Source organism: Syngnathus scovelli, chromosome 12, assembly GCF_024217435.2.
Source record: "Syngnathus scovelli strain Florida chromosome 12, RoL_Ssco_1.2, whole genome shotgun sequence".
Lineage (NCBI taxonomy): Eukaryota > Metazoa > Chordata > Actinopteri > Syngnathiformes > Syngnathidae > Syngnathus > Syngnathus scovelli.
In genome coordinates, this window is record NC_090858.1 from 5,641,230 (window position 1) to 5,657,261 (window position 16,032).

The 16,032-nt window shown below is 38.9% G+C and overlaps 1 protein-coding gene across 6 annotated transcripts in view; it reads left to right on the forward strand.

Moving 5' to 3' along the window:
• Positions 1 to 15,615, forward strand: part of LOC137840804 (uncharacterized) — a 150,218-nt gene extending 134,603 nt beyond the window's left edge. For 4 of the 6 annotated variants that reach the window (XM_068652623.1, XM_068652624.1, XM_068652619.1 and 1 more), the window contains 2 exons: positions 13,451 to 13,523; positions 14,447 to 15,615. In XM_068652623.1, the coding sequence (XP_068508724.1) occupies positions 13,451 to 13,523; positions 14,447 to 14,755 (382 nt within the window). In that variant the 3' untranslated portion in view covers positions 14,756 to 15,615. Of the gene's footprint in view, positions 1 to 13,450; positions 13,524 to 14,280; positions 14,337 to 14,446 lie in introns of all 6 variants that reach the window. The other 2 variants (XM_068652621.1, XM_068652625.1) reach the window with 2 other exon arrangements.
• The last annotated feature ends 417 nt before the right edge of the window (positions 15,616 to 16,032 follow it).

Below are 16,032 nucleotides of genomic sequence, written 5' to 3' on the forward strand. Positions count from 1 at the left end.
CGTTTTCTTGCCCCGTCATTCTGGTTATCTCTGCATCGTGCTTTTTTTTTACCATAAAAAGTCTGTACTTATTTAAATAGTACTTTTTTTTTTGCCATTTCCATTACTCTACTGCAGATTAGTATTTAATTCTTCTGTAAAGTAGCTGTCTAAGGAGTTTTTAGTCCGCTTCAGGTGAGCAATTCCTATGGTAACAATGACTTGTCACTGGGACAGTACCCTCAGGCAGTACACATTTCTACCTTTATGATGTGTCTCTTTGGCCCCTGTTTACCAGAGAAGTGAACACTCTAGTAAAAATGTCAGTCTTTGATACTTTGTTTCATCATATGATAGTATTAATCCAAACAATGTCCATTTATACTGAGCTCCAAAATACATGAATTTGTTAATATAAGGTATTTGTATTATGGGAAGGTTGTCTCTGGTAGTCACAAAAAAAAAAAAAAAAAACAGCACAGTCTAAACAGGCCTTTAAGAACTGCTGTAGATTGTAAATGTTTCCATAACGATTCGTTTAAATTTTGGGACTGCTCACGTCAGGTAGTCGAACTGGTTGCCAGCCAATCGCAGGGCACACACAGACAATCATTGACACTCTACTACGGCCAATTTGTAGTGGTCAATTGGCCGACCATGCATGTCTTTGGAAGGTAGGAGGAAACTGAAGTACCCACAAAAAACCCACACAGGCACGGAGAGAATATCAGCTTTTTTTATTGTGCTTTATCGGTCAAAATTTCCCAACCCACCATGTCTACTGCTGTCTAACCCCGCCTTTTTCAATAACATCATTATCTATCGCTATCTTTTATTTTTTTCTTAAGTGTTGTCACTGCTTCGCCTTTCTCTATCAGCTTCACTTGCACCAATAATTGTGTGTTTCAACCCGTGCTGCCTTCGGCTAATTTAACCACAGATTGAAATGGAATGACCCCCTACCCACTCAGCTATATACGAACCACCCCTGCCACCAACCTTGCCACACGCACACACGCACGCACGCACACACACACATACACACACACACACTGGATTGCAATCAGGAGTCTGAAAGAACTGTGTTTCCTCAGCAGACACAAGGCTGATTCTAAAGCTAATAGCCATTGTTTGAAGTGACACTGCTGCCCTGGCATTTGCTTAACCTTCTGTCTTATGTGCAAGGCAGAGTCAACGCACAATCCCTGCTTAATTAATATTTTCCATCTCTCCCACTTCCCACTACATCACTTAAAACCTGTAAAATAAAGTCAGGGAGAAAAGAAAGCCTTTTTTTTTTTTAAGTCACTCAATAAAGAATCAATGCATTTTCTTTATGAATATGCAATACAATAAATTTTGGTTATGAATATAGTCTACCTTTATACAAACAACTGCATTGAAACAGTCGTTTTTGTTACCCAAATGCAGCAGAAGATAAAAATGACCCATGTGCCTTTGAGCAAGGCACTAAACCTTCAAGCCCTTTATTATGCAAGCCACGCAACATGTCGAATGTAATGTAGATTGCAAACTGAATCCACACAAATTTGACATTCATATGCACAATACTTAACGCTTAACTCTGCGGTGACGTGTAAAAAGACTTCCTTTGTATAGTAAGGCCAGATGTTGGCTCCCCCTGCTGTTTTCCTGAAGCTCTCTCACTCTCTCTGGGGTTGTCCAATGAAGTGGTCAGCAGTTGACAGGTGCTGCCATAGCTGACAGGCTAAACACAGCATGTGTGTGACAAAGGGAGGGAGGGGGCGAGCACACTTCTCGAGGTCACAATGGCCATGTGCTGTAGAGCATAGCAGGAACTAAACCACAGGGATATAGAGCCAATGACACCTCTCTATATGATTCTACCTGCTTCGAGACCTCTTTCTCTGCTTGTACACGAGAGAAGGATGTAATCATGTAGTAAAACACCATCGTGGGGGGGTAAACCAAAACAGAAGGGGGCTGCACTAATGATGTTACCTTCCTCCAACAACATCAATTTAGTTTCTCATCCTTGTTATCAGATGGAAGGCTGATAAATGAAAACAGAACATTCTGGACTGTTTGCCAGTCTTGTGAATCAGCTGTATCACAACACTACCATTGGCCTCTTGTTCCACCTCAACAAGAATCCATCTGATGTGTTAACCCACCTTAATGGTTCACCCGGTCCACCTACAGAGTTTCGCACAAATCATCAAGCACTTGATCATACCTCCTCCCTTTGACTCATTTTTAAGAGTGAAATGACAGTTTATCACACCAGCATTATAATCAAAACAAATTTCTATTCCCTCAAAATCACACCATTCACTGCTGCTAAAACATTTATCACATGCAGACTAGATGGTTGCAACTAACCGATCCAAAGTACTCAATAAACCATAACAATAAATATTAAATACTGGCTTCTCACTCAGCACTTCATTCAGCCAGTTTCTGCTCTTGAGAACCAGAACCCAAACATCAGACTGACGGTTCGGAACTGTCCAACTTAAATCATTCTGACCATTATTTTTTTACATTCTATTTAAATATAATATCATGGGATGAATGTTATGCTATACAGAGCTAATTTTCATATTACAACACATTACATTTGGGTGTTTTTATGACTTGAAAGACTTGAACTGATTTAACTAATGACATTACTATTCATTTCAGTGGAGAAAGGTCTCTGCAATTTTCTTTTCTACCACCTTACCAAAACTGGCCAGGATACGCTGCAGTGATATATATAATAGCCAACCTCCAAAATACTCTCAAATCCTTTCAGTGGCTCCCAAAAGGATTTGATTCAAAATACTCAAAGCACTTACGAGTTCTCTGTGGACAGCTTCTTGCTCACACCCAATGTCACTGAACTAATCCGTCCGACTCATCTTATTATTGCTTAAGGTCTTACACCTTCAAGGTACCTTGCACCGACCTAAACCACTCGGTGATCTTGCTCTCGGTGGAAAGTGTCAAAAGGATTTAAAGGCTATTTTACAAGGTCTTTCAATATGTTCTATGATAAAATTAGCCTTTTAAACAATTAACGCGATTGATTTTATTTGATTAAATCTTACTTTTTCATTTTGTGGACTTTAAGAAGGATGCAACTGTCTTTAAATATATTCAGATAGCACATGTATATGAAGCAAACTAACCGGGAGTTTGTGCAAATATACAGACTGCTAGCATTTGGTTTTTTGAATATCACTGCCTGAGCAATGTTGGAACATTTGGTTTGTCTAGGATGGACTCTCATCACATTTGACCAGGGAAATGTGCATATGTTCTTGTGTGTGGCTATGCGTGCACCTCCTCTCTGTTGGTATCTAAATTAAACTGTCTTTATCTCCTCCAGAAAAAAAAGGGAAGCGAGAGGATGGGAAGTGCTGTGGAATGGGGGTGAAAATTAATTTGTTAGATCAAAAAAAATATTTAATTTTGCTTCACATCAAACAAACGTCTTCAAGACAGGGTGTACTGAGGCAGGCCCGCCTTTTTCTTCTTCTTACTCCACTTTTTCTTGATCTGCGTCCTCTTTTCCCCCTTTTAATTAAAAAAGTATTCTATTATTACAGCAGATGAAAAGGAAACATCTATTCAAACAGTGCAGTTGTACCAGACTACCACTAATCTTTTGGTAATTATTTTTTAATTGAATCTTTTGAACGCAAAAGCCCTGAGCAGATGCTTGCATTGCCGCAGTCCCACATTGCACACTACGGCATGTGTACGCCATGATGCCTGCAAACGGTCAGGCGTGGAAAGGAGAGCAAGACGTAGTGAAGGAGAGAGGCCTCGATGGCAGAAGGGAAGAGGATTGACCATCCGAACCTACAAAGACTTTGGGCTTTGGATAAATAAATCTTCCCAGCTTTCCCAGAGGTCCAGCAGACTTCACGTTCTTAACCCTGATACCTTCTGCTGCAATCCGTCTGCCGTCTCCACTTTGGATACCCACTATCTGCAAAGTTCTGATTCCGAGCTAAGTGAAGGAATGGAGGTTGTTTCTTTAGTTGAGGGGAGCCAATGGCTAAACCTGCAAGGGTTTGGTCTTTCTGAAAGGACCTTAAAAACACCTTATTACCACAGAGCCCTCCATTTCCGTGACATTTGATATGCCTCTACGTCTGAGCTAAGCATCCTGGATGATGTGTGCATAAAGTTCTCCCTCTGAGATGCCTTAGAAGTGCTTAAAAGAGCCAGATGCAAAGAGCGGCTTAAGGAGCAGGCAAATAGAAGCAGCTCGGAGGAAAAGACGTCTTTAGCTCGGCTATATGCGGTAGCATATTGGCTGTTAATCATGTTGAGTAGCCGTCAAAGCGCACCCAAGCAGGTTAAATCACATTAATCGTACATGTGTACGTAAGTGTGAATGAGGTAAAGTGTCGGACAAACTAAGTGCACGGAGGCTTTGCTTAAACTTGATTTTCTGGGCCCGTGCTGATCAAGCATCCTATAGAGGGAAATACAACTATAGAAATATTACATGGTTGTAATAGGCGGTCAGGTGTTCCTACTTTTGTGCTTATGCAAGAACTTATTTTATCACTTCTCCTGTGTCTGCTGATATTTAGCTGAGATTCCTATGTATTGAAAAAAAGTGAGCAGAAAAAAAGTAAATCCCTGCTGATTGCTTTCTTTTCCAAATTATTGCGGTAGGTTTGTGCACGTGCGGACGCACGAAAGCATGTGCACAAATGCACATTTCATTTCCTCCCAAAAATTAAACACACAACACGTGATAATAACAAAATGAAAAAAAAAATATCACAGTGCTTCAAACTAACAAGACATTAACACAATTAACAGTGTAGCTAGTATTTATTGTTAGGTACTGCTGTAAATATGGTGATTATGTCATAGCCCAAAAAATACCATAGATCAAGGACGTTGTAAACCGAGAAACCTACTGTAATTTATAATAGCTAGAATATTAACGACAGCGACACGAGTAATGTGTGCGTCAAAACCTACGTAATTAGCTCCCTGCTATTGCTTTCATTTATCAATACGAGACTGATCAAATCCAGCTAATGACCAACAGAAGGTTCTAAACCAGAGGCAAATAAACAATGATAGAAGGAGAAAATTGCTACTGGGATATGGGACAGAGGAAGAGATAGGACCATGGAGGTACGACATAGAGAATGAGAGATCAACAATGCCATAAATAACCTTGGGGGAAGTCACCTGTCTTCCTGGAAGCGACAGCTCGTCAGGAAAATGAATGGGTTGTCATTGTTGCCTTGTGCCAATGGCTGAGGGCACTGAAGCTGGCAGACAGAGAGGAAAAAAAAAAAGATTGTCTTTTTGTTTCATTGTCTTTGGTTCACAAACAGCTCTTTGAAAGCACTTAAGCAAAAATGACAAAATGAAGTGAGGGGAAGCGTGCATAAACTCACAAATGCACTCGTTCCAAAAGATACTTATTTACGACTCATACACATCTCAATCACGATAGTCGCCTTTCTGTCCACTTTTTCATTGGGCTGTTTGAATTTCATCCTTGTGGCATTGGGTCAACATTGGACCCCAAGTGCTGAACACATTAAATTGAATCTGATCTGTAGAGCATTATTATCCTATATAAAAATCAAAAGATCCCAATAAAGACTATGTATACATAATTTATTGAATTTAACATGGGCATTATGGGTGCACAGGCAGCTTGGTGTGAATGGTATCTGTCTCTATATCTGACCTGTGATTCACTGGCTGTCAGTCCAGGAGGTAGTCTGGCTTTCGCCTGCTGTCAGCTGGTAGAGGCTCCAACTCTCTGCCATCACTGAACAGGATAAGGGGTATAGAAAATGGATGAATTTAAAGGGTGGTTAAATGTTTGCAACAGTCTGTACAATTAAGATTAACATCAAATAAGAAAAAAAGGTTATTTATCAAACGACCACAATTAACAGCTGGCAATAGATAGAATTGAAATCATGCAGATTCACAAAACATAAAGCCCACCCCTTTTTCGGGGAATATTTTTAATTGTAATGTTGAGAGGCCAAAATCTGAATTGTAGATAGTAAATTCCAGCATATCATCTCGTGCGTGCGCGTGTGTGAATGTGTGTGTGCGCGTGTGCGTGTGTGCTTGATTGTATGCATGTGCAGAAGGTGCTTCTTTGTCAGTGAAGAAGCCACTATGCCCGAGAATCATGACTACAGCACAATTCTAGATATTCTCATATTAAAAAAATAAAAAATCCTCCGCTCTTTTCATATTGCGAATGGCCTACCAATTCATTTCAATTTCCTGCAGGGCCTGAGTGACTTCAGAGAGCAAGACATCCATCTAAATCTCTATTTAGCCTTGCGCTTACATCTTACACCCAAAACTTGATATTTTGCAAAATATGACTAAAGCGCATGCGAGTAATACTGCCTGTCGAATTTATTTAATTTAAGAACTGCCTGGCCGTAACAGATTACAACCACTCCTTTCATATCAAAACCTTTGCCTCAAGTGGCTTCTATGCGCAATTTACAGGACTACTTATGTTACAAAATAGACACTCAAAATGCAAACAGCCACAACTATATAGCTTCTTTCTTTCTTTCTTTCTTTCTTTCTTTCTTTCTTTCTTTCTTTCTTTCTTTCTTTCTTTCTTTCTTTCTTTCTTTCTTTCTTTCTTTCTACAGGATTCTAGGCCCTTCATATTTCACACTAAGCAGCGCTTTGCTAAATACGAAGCCGAGAAATGGGGAAGAAAGAGCTGCGCGAGGGAGTGGGCCTGGAAGAAAAGGGTGAAAATCAATAGTGAGGACATAGCTGGGGGTTTTCCATATTACATTTTGCATAGACGTCGGCTTTAATTTGCCTTTGATCTCAATCCCAAGATGACTCACTGAAGCCATCTTCCACAGCCAATTGTGTGTGGGGGGAAGGGTAGAAGGGGGGAATGGAAGGAGTGGGTGGAGGGTTCAGGATGTAGAAAGAAGAGTTGTAAGGAGCTGAGGATAGAAGGAGGCAGTAGAGTCAACCACAGAGACACGTTTTCCGGGCCAGGCCTTCGTCTCCAGTTTGTACTTTCTGCTGAGATGTCAATTCTTGGACATGGCAGTACAGTGTCAACTTCAGACTATCATGACTGAATCTGTGACTCTGTGCAAGATATAAATAGTCAGTGATAATCTTTCATTCCATCCATCTATCTATTATCCATACCGTTTGTCCCCCACGGGCGTGCTGGAGCCTATCCCAGCAGTCATCGGGCACCCTGAACTGGTTGCCAGCCAATCACAGGGATGACAGAGATGAAGAACCATTCACACTCACATTCACACCTACGGGCAGTTTGGAGTGCTCAATTGGCCTGCCGTGCATGTTTTTCTGGGGATGTGGGAGGAAACCGGAGCACCTGGAAAAAAGCCACACAGGCATGGAGAGAACATGCAAACATCATACGGGGAGGGCCGGAAGTGGAATCGAACCTCTGAACCGTGAGATAGACGTGCTAACCAATATTCCACCGTGCCGCCTTGTGATAATCTTCAACGTCATTATTCTTGAAATCATACAAAAAAACATAATCAAAGAAGTATTAACAACACCCCAAAAGAATTTTAGTTCCCAAATTGATAGTCTTGTATTCTTGCTGTTAATGAAAAATTCATAACAATTGAAACTGATCTGTATAAAACGTAATGCTGTAATTCTACAAAAGTGTTTTCAGTAACAATTATGTTATCCCTTTAATTCTTATTTTATCCCTTTTAGCGATGAACGTTTCTTTCAAATGTGGCTTGAAAATCTTATTTACTCTTGTCTGTTTTGTGCTTTTCACCTTCCAAAATGTAAGCATTTGGCAGAATGACACTCACTCTTTGTAAACAGATGTTTCCAGCTCAGAATTTCCCATTACTATTATCAGCCAGCACTGAGATGTAAAGGTCTGAAACTATAATCCAGCAATTAGTTGGCTTCAGGGGTAGGAACAAAGCCTGGAATAACGGGAATAGACGGAGCATCTGCTTCAAAAGCAGATATTGCTGACACACCACTGCCAGAGGCTGCATTTTATGTCAGATAAAAATGCCCAAAAATATGAAATGCATTATAGGGGCAATATCAAGTCAAACTATCGCCAAGCACAAACAGTATATTTCATCTAAGCAGGCAGGAATCACTTAAGTCAAGCCTCATCTACTGAACTACATTAACACACCATTAGGAGTCTGGGAGCTGAAGTGGTGAGAATAATATATGAAGTTATACAAGTAATTAATAGATAGAGCTGTCTCAGAGAGAAAAGAGAGGAGTATTTGTCATCTTTTCTCCACACAATGCAATTGTTCTCTGCAACATTCACCAGTCACTGTTATTAATGAGGCTGTCCCACAGAACATACATTTCAGCATACTAGCCATCCCTGAATTTTTTTTTTTTTTCCTCTTCTTGGAAATCATATAAAAATAGCTTTTTGTCTCAATGTTGTGTGCTGTCCATTGGGAGAAAAAAAAATGTTTCAAGAGACCAACATAATTTGAAGTAGTTTCCAGGTACCTTAATGACACGGCACGCTTTTGACAAAATACTCAAAAAATCATTATTTTATTGTTGCTTCATTTTTTTGACACGACACACTTTCCACAAAATACTCAGAATTGAAATGTGCCTTTTTTTTTTAGCAAGTAGCCCTTACCTTATGCAAGTGAGCCACTGGCCACCCTGCCCTGTATATTACTTAGTTAATGTCAAGTATGGATTTCGTCACCATGGCGATTAGGGCCACAGCTTTGGGTGGCTGCACTTGCCAAAATATGAGCCGATGGATTCAGTGTGGGCGCGGTTGTTATGTAAATTAACCACACTGTTATGTCACAGCTCTCTAGTACACATTTTCAAAAATAGTAGCTATTGCAATTTGCAAAAGATCGCTAAAATTCATTGGTTTGTTCGTACATCACATTCAAACCAACGTCTTGTTTTCCAAAGACAATAAAACAATGAGCCGAGTGAATGTTATCTTTTAGTTTTTCTGTCTGTCACCAATTTCCATATATCCTTCAACCTTTCTTTTGTCTTATACAGCATAACATTTACCTTTCCAACACCTTGTGCCGCTTTTCAGAATATTCAAGTCATCACAAGTACAAAAGCTTGGCTTAACATTTGAATAAAACACCCCCCCAGATGAAATTGTTATTTTACACTCACCATTGTGTTCTCAAACACAAATAAAACACTTCAAATTGAGAAACTATAAACTACAAAGCTAAAGTAAAATATTTCCATGCAGCATGTGAATTTCCACGCATGTTGCATTTCTGTGAGTTCTGCCCCCACTTACAAGAAAAACTGTATCCCCCCCACCCACCAACCCACTCCAACTTGGTTTCTTCATATGGGTAGCAGAATTTGATATTATTTTGAGGCTTATTCCTAATCATCCAGACTGTAAATATTGCACACTTCTTTTTGCGGTGGCCTAATGGGCATGTAACCTTATAGGCAAGCATGTGAAGTGGTATTCCTCCCGTGGCTGGCTGGCTGGGAGCTTAGCGAGTGTGCCAGGCACTCCCTGTGGATGAAAGCCTTGTCAGATGGTACAGTCAAGCTTCACTTTGACTCTTATGAAAAACAGACATGTCCAGCCTCCCATGAGTAAGCACAGTAATGGAGCACAAACGTGTTCAAATGTAAGAGTATTTCCAAACTAGAAGCTTTTCTCCCCTTGTGTTCTGGCATTTTCCTCTGAAATGTACACCTTTGCTACCCCTTAGCACAAAGTGCAATGAACATTATTGCTGTCATTTTCCTTTTCTCGTCATTTTATTTTTCTTCTTTTTTTTTTTTTTTGCAAAAGAAATTTGGCTGTCCATCTTCTCTGCAGTATTTTAATGAACAAGCACCCTAGCAACCTCAATAATCTAACCTGTCATCTCTCTTGGCCCGGTCCACATTCCCCCAATGATAAAATGAATTACACCTTCTATTGTCAGTGTGCTTTAATCATATTAGCTTCTGCTAAAATCACAGAGCATTGTTCAGGCCCCCAGACAAAAGACGACATATCTAAGGTTCAATGGACCTTGGATCTCCCTGGGTGAATTACATTAATTCTAAATAACTTCCCGTTAAGCTGCCTGTCCGATAGAAGCGGCACAAGGGCTTTGACTCAAGTGGCATTTGCACTTTTATAGTCACTCCTAATAAGACTGTCCAACACTTTATATTATAATAGATATTCTATTCACAAGATGGACTAAAAAATGGTTTTGTCTTTTTAATTGGCTTAATGAATTCATCACACCAAGCTGTCTTATTTCAGGGATGATTATTGTATCAATTAGGCTATTCAGATGATTGAAATTAAGTTGTTCAAAGACTTAAGGTAGAATAATTGGAGTTGATTGTTAGTAGTCAGTAGTGGTGGGCAGTGAGTGTGTTTATGTTAGCTGAACCAATCAGAAGATGAAAAAATGCCAAGGTCGCTTAGCGGTGATGCAGAATAGTGAATCTAAAATATGATTGGTTCATCTTTGAATGAAAAAAAAATCTCTGTTAAAACAACCTCATTTTAGTACAAAAACGACCCAGGAAGTAAAAACTTCTTAGGTTGTTTTGGCACATAAAACAAGATTTTATTCTACAAAGTATATATATATTTTTTTTTGTAAGGGCAGGAGCAACTCAAGGTTGGGTCAAACAGGATATGGCTCTTGCTGGAACCTCAATTTCTGAGTTGCGTGGAAATTTGGGCCCATTCATCCAGCAGAACTTTTTCAAGTTACTGGAGGAGAGGACCCACCTCTTTCAAAGCATTTATGAACAGATAAAAAATGTGTAAGTTTGTGATTAATTTTAATTTGTTACACAAAAGAAATAATATGTTTTATTTGCAGCCCTAATATAAATGTGTACGTACAATTAATTGATGACACCACTGCGAGTAGTCCTCACTCGGAGCTGTTAGGGGATTGCTAAACGATTGGATAAGTCCTTAATTCAATAATTTCTACTGGGTACGAGCCCTCCCCCGTCGCTCTTCATCGACGAAGGCACTTTAAGAAGGGAAATGTTTAGCATATCTGTCTAAATGGGCCTAACAAGCTTCAGCCTGTGCTCTGTTAAAAAAAAATAAAAAAATAATGAAAAAGAAGACAGTGTGATGTTGCCTCTCTTGAACTGATGATGGCATGCACTTAATGCAAATTGGTGTCTGGGGACAACAAATTCTCTCTTAATACATATGCAGGGAGCGAGTGAGAGAGAGAGCAAGTGGGAGAGAGAGAGAGAGCGTAAGTGAGTGAGAAAAAGAGAGAGAGCTGAGCAATGAAATGTTTTAAAAGGGAACTCTAAGGCAAAAATAATACAGCAATGGATTGAGTGGCATGGGTAAATTACACTGCAAAGAAAAATGAAAGAAACATTTTTACTTATTTTAAGACTACATTGTGTGTATTTGATTAATATTTACTTTTATCATTTATAATTTGCTTCATGTGCACTTATTTTGCATTTTCATCTTTGATGAAAAACATACCAGCTGTGGATTTTAAAAGTATGAGAACATTATGGTTTAGGATGTATTAGCCTACTTTTAACCAACCGTCATAGATTTTAAAAAAAGCAAACTGTGTATTTGATGACGGCAAGTTAAAAATATAGTCTTTTTTTCTTTTAAATGAATAACGAATGTGGAGAGGTGTTTTTTTTTTTTTTTTTTCAATCCCATTAGCCCTCATTAGTTAAGCCTGGTACAAAATACAGCCATATGACATTAATACACTTCATTGAAAAACAATGTCAAATATAGCTAGTAAATATATACAGTATACTGTAGAGAACCTGGACACATACGCACACATGCCCACGCACTCTACATACATAAATATGTAGACATGCTTCTCATTGTTGTACCCCCCCAAGCACCACACCCCAGTCACACTCTCTGAGGAAGTTTAGAATCCTGTCATTCCGACTTGGAGTTCAGTGCTTCTTTTATGTGTGCCTCGACAGCAGGCCTCTCCTCCTTTTGTATTGTTTTATCATTTATGCATGGGTAGGGGTTGGCAGTGGTAGGGGGAGGGGGGGGGCAGAGCATTTTAGGCATAAGGAGCAGCAGCATTAGGACAGATCGGGGGGAAGGGGGGGGCACTAATTTATATTCTGTTTCAGCACATCTTAGCGAGCTGAGGAGTTCAAACATTTTCCAAGCAAATGCAGTGAGAGGGGGGAATAAAAGGGAAGTGGTGAAAAAGAGAGAGGACAAGACACTTGGGGTATGTGTGTTTGTGTGCGTGTGTGTGTGTGTGTGTGTGTGTGCATGCCGGTGTGTGATGTCCATATGCTTGAGCATGCATGTATGTGTGTATATATTATGTACAGATTTTGTCTGTACTCCAAAACAGATGGAGATAAGAGAAAGTCTACTATGGAGGGTTGAAAAAGCAGAAATTGGGAGGGGGGATAGCTAAAGGCAGCAAAACGATACACTAAGAAGCGCATGAAAGGTTATTTAAAAAAATGGAAAAATAAGGTTCTGTATGGAAGACTGCAGATAAAATATAATTTCAAGAATGTTTTTCAAAGACAGGTTTTAAAAGACGCTTACTTCAGGAATTTATTTTTCCAGCAGCCGCTCTCTAAAACCGTACAAATAAGGACATTCCATCATATGTCAAAACAATGTTTTGCGTGAACGAATACTTCACTGGCCACAATTAAATATCAGATCAAATTCCGCGAATCTGTATAGCACTACCTGAGTTAGAAAAATGGTCATTACGGACCAGGGATTTTCTGAGAAATGTATTTTGTGAAAATCACAGGTTATATCACCTCAGTACAATAAATGGAAAACAACAGTAAAAGAAAAAAATACTCTATCTATCTATCTATCTATCTATCTATCTATCTATCTATCTATCTATCTATCTATCTATCTATCTATCTATCTATCTATCTATCTATCTATCTATCTATCTATCTATCTATCTATCTATCTATCTATCTATCTATCTATCTATCTATCTATCTATCTATCTATCTATCTATCTATATAGGTAAAAAGTAAAGCAATTTTGTGTTGTAAAATAAAATGTTTTTCACTGTGAATGTTATTGGTTCAGCTAATCAGCACCTGATTGTTGGAAGGCACCACTGATGGCACAATCAAGTGCAGAGAGCTTCTACACATTAAAGCGATTGTGTGAAAAACATTTTTTTTTCAAGGAGTTTGCTGAAATACTTTTTTCTTTTTACTAGGACTGTAATCTGCTTCGAACAAAAGTCTTCCCCAATAGAAAGTTAAATGGAAGAAGTTGCATATGTATGTTTTTAATTAATTCAATTAAAAAATATAATCATGATAAATAAAGAAAAACAACTGTACTGTAATTGCATAATGTTAATTTCATCTAGTAGTCAGCACAAAATGGGTAACCCTGTCATTCCCACACTCAAAGTACTGTGGCCAACTTTGCCCCTATTTAACATAAGCTGATGTCTGCTGTGACTTCAGGATAGCCACGTCTGTTCCAGCCATATCAATAGTCATCACACTGCAACTCAACTCGAGACGACAACAACCTACAGTAAGCATCCAGCCCAAACAAAATCAGTGGATCTATGCATGCGAAAAAGGGCTTTGTTCATGTGTGTGTGTGTTTCCTTCCTCTTCCTCCACATGTTCAGTGTGTACAGTAAATGCCCCTGAGCGTGTGCAAAATGGCTCAGTATCAAAGAGTGATGATTGAACTGAAAACATTCTCCATTCTGAGAAAAATAAGCACTGCGAGTCAGTGAAAGAGAGAGTGTGTGTGTATTTGTGTGTGTGCATGCGTGTGCTGGTGTGTATGGGTGTGAAAACATGCAGATCTGAGTGTGTATGTGCAGCATATAGCATTTTTTTTTTTCTACAACAATCTGGCCTGTGTGGGCACATTCGTCTGAGTGTCCACCGTGAAAACAAAGAGAGACTGAGAGATATTCGCTGACATGTATTGAATTTCAATAAAAGCTAAAATGAGAGTATGAAGCTTGAAATCTTTTTTTTTTTTCTTTTCCAATCCGTCTTTGCTCTGTCTAGAATTAGTTGTGGTACACTCTTTTCACCATGCTCAGCTAATCTTATCTCCTTTTGTCCCTTGGGTCTTCTCTCATTTGGTATGTCCCATGAGTCATGTGCCAATCAAATTGCCCATCAATGTGCACCTCATTCCCTTCTTGGTCTATCTCACTCTAAAGGATTTCATTAAATTGTGCCATAAAAAAGTTATTGAAGCCGAACAGGGATGTTGTGATGAATGTCATCATGTGAATTAAATCCAAAGGTGATCTTCCTGTTTTTAGACTCAAGTGCTACACAGACTGTCACCGCTTGAGGTCAACCAAATCATATGAACTATGTTTGTATGGAATATTTTAAATGGTCCGTTCACATTTCATGTATTGACATTGTGCAAAAACACTGATTCATTTTTTTTGTTTCTTCATTTCCCTTTTTATTTTTGAACAGGCACTGCATGGCTACCCGGGTAACCTCCCGGGTATGATCTGCTCTTCAACTAGACTAATTCTCCAATTTCAGCTGAAGAAAAACACATCTTGCCTTCAAGACACCAATATGGGAGATTGCTGTCAAATGCACCAAACGTTCCAGAAATGCCTGCAACTACTTCAATGTGGCTGTCGGCCTAACTGGCAGGTACCCTTACTGGATTCCTTCATGTCGTTTCAATTTGGGGTGTTTGGAGCTATTGTGCAATATTTTCTTCACTTGATGATGACTGCTTTCATTGTGCTCTATGGTAGATTGAATACCTAGGAAATTCTTTTGTACCAGTGTGATTCATTTGAACAATGAGATCATTGACAGGTCTCTGCCTCCCAAGGCTTGTCTTGTATAAAAACTACTCTAACAGCTGCACTTTATTTGAACGTCATCAGATGCACTTTAAGTGCTAGCAGGTTTGTGATGTGAAGTTTGACTGTGGTTGGTTCATTTTGGATTCAGCCACATTCAAAGTTGTAAGAGGGCATAAATCATTTCTTCATATAAAAGAAAAAGAGTAATAAAGGTTATAAATCACATAAATGGCAAAAAAGAAAATGTTTTGATATGATTTACCTGCATCTCGCTTTTTTAAATCACACAAATCTGGCATTTGAAAAGGAGTTTGTGGATGTATTTAATTAAATATATTCCATTATTCTTATTTCAGAAAATAATTGTATGGAAACAATAATCATAACCTTACAATCTTTTTTGATATTTTAACAGATTATTTTTTCATGTTTGATTTCCAACTAAGTTTTGAAAACAAATTAAAATAAGCTAAAACAACAACAAGTGATTGAAGTATCACCTCTTACATTGTTCCAATAATGTCAGATTAATTCTTTCTCTATTATCGCTTCCAAGATAAAGGGTGGGGGGGAGCACTTTTCTACAATTATGCTGTGTCCCAATGTCCCATTTGGGATTTTAAGCCATTTACACAGATGATTCCAGTAATGCTATGCAAATAGAATTTAATTCAAAGTTAATTCACCCGCATTACTTTTTAATAAAGAAATGATAAATTTTAATCTCCCTTGCAATTTGATCTATTTATGCTGCTTCTGTCGCTGGAAAGTGTCCACTGCTTGTCTAACCATTAATTGAGGCAAGAGTGAGGAGGGGAGAGGAGGAGGGGGGGGGGGGGGGGGGGGGGGGGGGGGTGCAGCAGGTAATGTGCAGCCTCATGAAGGACTGTGCCTGAAAAAGAAATAAAGGCTGTAATGAATTGATTTCATATTTAGTCAGAGGCGTGTTGATACACAAAGATCTCTTGTGGTCTTTCAGTGCCTGCAGTATTTTTTTTCCTTTCATTAAGGTAGAGATTCTGCCCTTTGATAGTCTTATCGATTCTGCCTCCAAACACTCCGGCACTCCTGTGAAGTTGATCTTCAGGTAAAAAAAAAAAAAAAAAAAAAAAGATGCTATTGACTTTTATGTTATTCTACCAGTGTACAAGTGGCAATTCACATAACTGCTTTGCTTACCAGTGAACTGTTTTGCTGTTGCTTTGTTCTTGCTTTTTTTTGTTGAATTTGAGGAAT